The following is a 6673-nucleotide window of genomic DNA, read 5'->3' as shown; positions in this document are numbered from 1 at the left end:
GGCAACACTGCATGTCCATGCGTTTCGACCGGCGAAGGTACGTCGTTCATTTCGTGTTTCGTCGTCCTCGCATTCCGCGTGTTGGTTTTTTCAATCCGTGATCATCCGAAAAGGTAACAATTTTTGACAATTTCCTTTTTTACATTTCAGCCTTGTTTCTCGCCATCCAACGGGGAAAATATTTATTTAGGCGTTTCGATGGGGTTTTACTTAAAAAAACCATTCGGCCCTAGTTTAACCTCGATCTTTTGTAAATTGTATTTTTTTTCTATTTCCCCCATATGTCTATGCGAATTGAACATATTTTGGTTAAAGTGTAAAATATCTTGTAATTTAAAAGGAATGATGTGGAAAGTCGAATAAAAAAGACCACGCTTTCCTTGTCACCAAATTCGCCCACCCGACCATCTTGTGTACCTTATCCAAATAGTAAAGATAAAACAACTCCATAATGGGTGTGAAGAATAAATTAAAAACTATTCCTCCTCTGATTTATTTAACTTTAAATACAGTTAAAAGGCAAATTGGTTCAGTTCACGTGTATTAATTAAAACTGTCAGGAACGTGGATTTGAAAACATTGACAACAACAAATTTGGTTGACATACATTATATATATCATACAAGTTAATAGTTAATATTTAGTATGAAACATAGCTTTAATTATTATTTTAAAAAACAACATGTTTTGTTTGCTATTGATTCACCAAAGTGGAACAACCTTTTAGGACAGGAGTATTTTTACACACATTTAATGAATTTCAAGCAATTTTCAGTTATTCTGTATGTTACATTAAGGTTATTACATCAGTCTAATACATATTTATTCGGTTATTTTTACTGAAGATTTCTTTTTGAGGTGTGCAAGGTGATGAACGCGCAGGTTATTCAATTCCGTTTATTTGTTCTGTCGGGCCAAAATGGTTGGAGGCTATTAATAATGGTTGTATTTACTATCATAATTTGTAATTATAATGCGGCATTTTGTTCCAAAAGAAAAACCTCGCCGATTGCCGCCGAACATTTACCAAGTCTCAAGTTGCTCGTCTCATCATAATACGCCAAATAGTGTCTACATATACACACATTTGGGGTTTCTGCGGAAACAGGAAATATGTATTTGCCAAATGCCGTGTGAGTCCTCAACTTTCTACTACCAGTCGTGATGAACAAAAATAAAACTCATTGCTGCAGCCTCGATGACTGTTAGGTGTAGTGTCTACAAACTCAGTCATAGAGAACTAGTGCTATTACTTTCCATCCGTTTCCACCCATCAAAAATCTCGTTCAGATTTTTGTGATTTGGAAGTGAAGCATTCCAAATTATTAGTTCAGCTTAGTACAGATCGAGGGTCTCAAAGATAAATATGTTGGGCCAATCCATTCCTAACCTATAGGAACAATGCTATATTGTTCTTTCATTCATCTGTACTATTTAGGAATCTTTTATTATTGAAAAATACAAGCAGTAAATAAAAGTATGTACCTACTGTTGTTTGTTGATTACATTTAGGGATGGTTAGGATTTACATACAGTACAGTTGGTTTCCAAACGTGTGGATGCTTTGCGTTTAGCTTATTCACAAATATTGTACACTTTGAAGCGGACAAGGAAACTAACTATTAGCCGAGCAAGGCATGCACCGAATATTGTTACTCGGTGAATAACCGAACATCCGTCCCCACTAGTCGGGATTCAGTGAATCCCGCATGTCAGGAGCCACATTTAGATTCTAGTTCCTTTAATTTTATTCCATTATGGATCATTTTTTGCTTAGGCGATTTGTGGAGTGAGCCCACAGATTAGGTGATTCCGATTAATTTGGTCTGCCTATTGCTGTATCGGTCTGTTGGGCTAAAATGAACGAAAACTATAAATTATGTTTGCATTTACTGTGATAATAAGTGATTATAATACAGCATTTTGTCCCAAAAGAAAAATAAGCTTTTTGTCATGTTAATTTTATTTACTATCATTTTATTCCATTATGGATCATTTTTATCATACAGTGAGGGTAAGTGTTGCGTTTAAAAAGAAATAGTTTTCTTCTGGACTGCTATCAGTTATACAGTCTATCGTTCCTAAATACTTTCTGGAATATGCATCTCATTTTGCACATTGCCAAAATTTGATTTAACCACTTTTGCCCAAAGGGTCAAGGGTATCAAAAACGTGTGTTTATATCCCTATTAAATTTGTATATTTGTAAAAATCTTTAGTGGTTCAAAAATTGGTAATTTCCACTTTTTCTTAAATCTGAAAAGTATAAATGTTAATTATGTACTAAATTTATTTTAAAACTAGTATCCAATCATTAATTTTTAGTGGCAATAAATTGAGCGAATTAAAAATAATATAAAAATAATAAATAAGAGTATAAATTTCAAGGGGTCAAAAAAGTATTGGCACGGTAGAATCTTTGTTTTAAACGAAATTTTATTTCATTTTAATATTTTGTTACCTCACTGTTTGTATGAATTACGGCCTGGTCTTGGTAGCATCGAGGATACAAGGTAGTGGGTTATTACAGGTCCATTTTTATCCCATTCTTATAATACAACAGTACTGTGATGTTCTGAAGATTTTTTATTGTTCATATCTTTAAGTTCAGCAAGTGCCATAAATGCAGTGTGGGATTAATATCTGGTAATTTTGGAGTTTTGATTTGTTTCCAAACATAAGTAGCCATTCTTTAATTTTATTGGCAGTGTGCTTTGGATCGTTATCTTGTTGAAGTTGCCCAAAATGTCATGTCTGCAATCATAATACCTTCAATGATACTTAGGCTTAAAGTTACACAACATGCACCGTGTTTCCACTGTTGGCCTGACATTCTCATTTCACATTCAGTATTTGGTTTTCTCTGTGACCTAGACTATTGATATCGTGCGGTTTGCACTAAACCTTTAGTAGTCTTATAGTAGTAACCAGCATAGTTGCTTGCCATTGCCGGTAATCTATGATTGACATACAGGGATTGCCAAAGGGAACAGGATTTGACAGGAAGGGGCGGGAGATCCTGTGAAATAAGAAGTGTGACCAGAGGAATAAATTATTGCTTTAAATTAAATACCTCATGCCCAGAGAATCTTTCAGAAATAATTAATATAGAGGCATGATCAGTGCCTCAGCTCCTAATTGCCGGTCCCATCAACGAGGGGGGGATATTTGTCCTGAACCTGGTGGCTGTTGGATCGAGTTGCAGACTTAATAAATGCACAGGAATGTGGGGTGTTTTCAAAGGAACTTCACCAGAAACATTACTTTCAAACAACCGGTGTAAGTAGTGAGGCTGTGAGGATCCATACCTGAGCATAATAAAAGACACTGAGATCTCAGGATTATACAACTCCCGACAATACTCCTCACCCTTTCCCTAACCGCTTTGAGGTCCTCACTGATCCATTAGCCTACAATAGGACAAAGAGTGAAGCTTTTCAGCCATTCTGACAATTTCCACCAATAAATTAATTGCAACTTATTACAATTTTAATAGCGGGGGTTACAACATTTTTATTAATCTATAGCTAAGCGTTTAATTATTTTCAGTGGCTGCTTTATTCAGTTAAGTTTGGAATAGTGGTGACGTTGAATGCTTTGTTTATTTTGAGAATGCATTTTTGATAGTAATAAGATTAACTCCAATCAAATTAGTTTGATTTCCTTTGGAAGCCAGTCTTGTTAGTTTATGTGATAGTTCATTTAGAGGTTTTTTCTAATTTTATTCTCTACCTGCTGATTTAGCAGTGATACTATTTCTCATAGATTCTTGCAAACATAACATAGTGATTTATTATAACACTCCGTTGTCACTTAAACTAAACCCCTCTAATTTAATGAAATATTTATTGTTATTCAGATATCGTGAAATATTTATTCTTTTTTTTAGAGGCACAAAAATGAAACTTAACAAAATGGTGACATCCTCTAGGAGGAAAAATAGGAAGAGGCATTTCACCGCTCCTTCCCATATCAGGCGGCGTCTCATGTCCGCCCCTTTGTCCAAGGAACTTAGACAAAAGTACAACGTTCGCCGAATGCCTGTGAGGAAAGATGATGAAGTACAGGTTTGTAACTTTGACTTTAGAATAGGAGAGATCATTTTTTCAAATTTTACAGTTGAATTTGATTGTTGGTTTTTTACACAGTTATTACTAACAAAACCTTTATTCTTTCAGATTTTTTACATTATTAAAGTGCTTCATAGTGGTTAAGATGCATTAAAATTTCTAATTATTTTTATTAATTAAAAAAAATATTTTAAAATTTATCTTTTATTATTTTTGTTGTTTACTTGAAAACAGGGTATGCGCGCTCTTTACCAAATAATTATTTTAAAATAATAAATTCCTGGTCTATCTAGTGAATGTTAATATACATATTACCCATTACATAATTCAAATGAAAATGGGAGTAAGCTATATGATTCACACATAAGGTTTCTATTAATTTTTTTCAGGTTGTTCGAGGTCATTACAAAGGACAGCAAGTTGGTAAAGTCATTCAAGTGTACAGAAAGAAATTCATAATTTACATTGAAAGAATCCAGAGGGAAAAGGTCAACGGGGCTAGTGTTTATGTGGGAATTCACCCCTCTAAGGTAAGTAAAATAATTAAAATATTAGTCCATATCAACGGACTAAATTTGATTTATTTTTTCTTAATGGCGTTCTTTATTTTTTCAGACTGTCATAGTCAAACTTAAGGTCGATAAAGACAGGAAGGAGATCCTCGACAGAAGATCCAGAGGTAGAGCTCTTGCCAAAGGCAAAGACAAAGGAAAGTACACTGAAGAAACATCCACCACTGCTATGGATACATCATAATTTTTTATTTCAAAATATAATTTTTATTAACAGATAATAGAATTTTATCGCCTCGTTCTTCTTACTCTTTAGGTTGTATAATTATTTGTGTCACATGGTGTGTTATTGAACATTATTGTTTTTGTATATTCTTGTAAAAGTCATAAGCATGTAAGAAATGAAAGTTTTTCGATTATCTTGGTTGGATGTATTTTCAGCATCGTGCCATCTATAATGAACCAATTGTTTCAAAATTTGTTTTTTTCCTTTGTTAATTTTTTTTATAGGTTTTTCAATAATGAAATAGGTGAAATTATTTTTATTACGGGCATGAAAATGTTTCTTGCGGGTTAACTATTTTAAATAGAGAGGTTCATACATTAATAGTTTCTTGTGCCTAGTGAAACAACGCACTGATGATGTCTCCACGGCAAATTAAATCCGTATTTATATTTTCTTTTGTGATTGATCAGTCATCATAGTTTCTTTCCAAAAGGTAGATTGGAACTGAAACGCTGGCCTCATCCCCAATCTACCTTTTGGAAAGAAACGTATTTATATAGTAAAATTTGGCAGGATATAAATAAGAAATCTTCCTTCAACCAATATTCTCATAAAATTACCAGTATTTTTACGAAATGAGTATTAATAATGCACACAAGATAATATAAATTTGTGGCTCTTTCAAAAATGTTTCTTTTGTCACAGTACTTCAGAGGCTGACCAATTGATAGATTTTGTAAATGGCTGTCGAGTCAAGTAGAAAAAACGGGTCATAACAATTCTTTCGATATCAGAAGGCATGAGAGGTAATATTAGCCGATTCAACACTTAATATATTTAATAGGTGATCCAGCTGAAGTAATGAGATGTAACCAGGCGAAAAACCAATATAATTTTGCTTCAATTTTGTATATGTAAAAGTTTTAAGCGTTAGATGTATCAACCACTTTTGTACTCGTGAATACTCTAGATCACGGTATAGTCTTGAAAAAGAAAATTCACTTGTTACTGACAAGCTTTCGCCTTATTTTAAGGTCATTTTCAGGGCAAAACAATATTTGTCCACAGATTTATCAAGCCTTGCTCCCAAGTATTTGTAAGAAAGCTCCTCATCGACGAATCTTAACTACATAGATGGAAAAGTCTGCTGTATCTAATGTGAATCAAGGGTGTACACTGTCTTTTTTTTAGCCATTTATATCGACCTTGTGGATGAATTGGAGTATGAAATAAAGATTGAAATTGCGTTTACTGACAACCTGGTTAACCTCGCTGATCACTCTCTCTCTAAAAAAAATCCAAGTGGTCATCGATTAGAGAAGCATTCGGAGGAAAATTCGTCCGAAGTTTCAGGAAGGAGCCCTAATTTGGTACACAGATACCTCGAAGATAGAACAGTGAGTTTGTGTAGGTAAAAGGGCTGAACTATATCCAAGAAAAACCCCTTTGGCTAATCCCAACAATTTTCCAAGTTGGGGTTCAACTCTGTGCACAAGAGTTGATAAAGACGAATATGAAGGCTTTACATACTTAAGGACAGATAAGCAGCTATAAAGGCGCTAAATTAACTAATGTCTAGAAAAACAGAACAATATCACTTTCAAGGGGGTTTTGAGACATGAAAAAGCCCTTTTTGAAGGAACAAAAAGAGCCCCTTAATCATGGGATCAGAATATCAACTAGGTGCATTGGAGTGTGTTTAAGTCACAGTTCAGTTGGAACTGGCACATCGTTTGAGAAAGAAACGCTCAAGCAGAGGAAAAAAATGTCAAGCAGGAAAGCTAAGAGATTCATCTCTCAAAAGGAAGGCAAAGGAGGAAAACTATATAACCGGCAACTGCCCTCTCAACTACCACCTAAAAAAG

The 6673-nt window shown here is 34.2% G+C and overlaps 1 protein-coding gene across 1 annotated transcript; it reads left to right on the top strand.

Moving 5' to 3' along the window:
* Positions 1–4863, top strand: LOC106664148 (60S ribosomal protein L26). Its single transcript, XM_014389597.2, has 4 exons — positions 1–113; positions 3890–4067; positions 4460–4600; positions 4686–4863. Exons 2-4 carry the CDS (start codon positions 3900–3902, stop codon positions 4824–4826), a joined length of 450 nt encoding a protein of 149 aa, XP_014245083.1. The 5' UTR covers positions 1–113; positions 3890–3899; the 3' UTR covers positions 4827–4863.
* The last annotated feature ends 1810 nt before the right edge of the window (positions 4864–6673 follow it).

This window comes from Cimex lectularius, unplaced genomic scaffold, assembly GCF_000648675.2.
Source record: "Cimex lectularius strain Harlan isolate CLEC.00 unplaced genomic scaffold, Clec_2.1 scaffold378, whole genome shotgun sequence".
NCBI lineage: Eukaryota > Metazoa > Arthropoda > Insecta > Hemiptera > Cimicidae > Cimex > Cimex lectularius.
The sequence above is the reverse complement of the archived record's forward strand: the minus strand, read 5'-3'. Positions and strand labels throughout refer to the sequence as shown.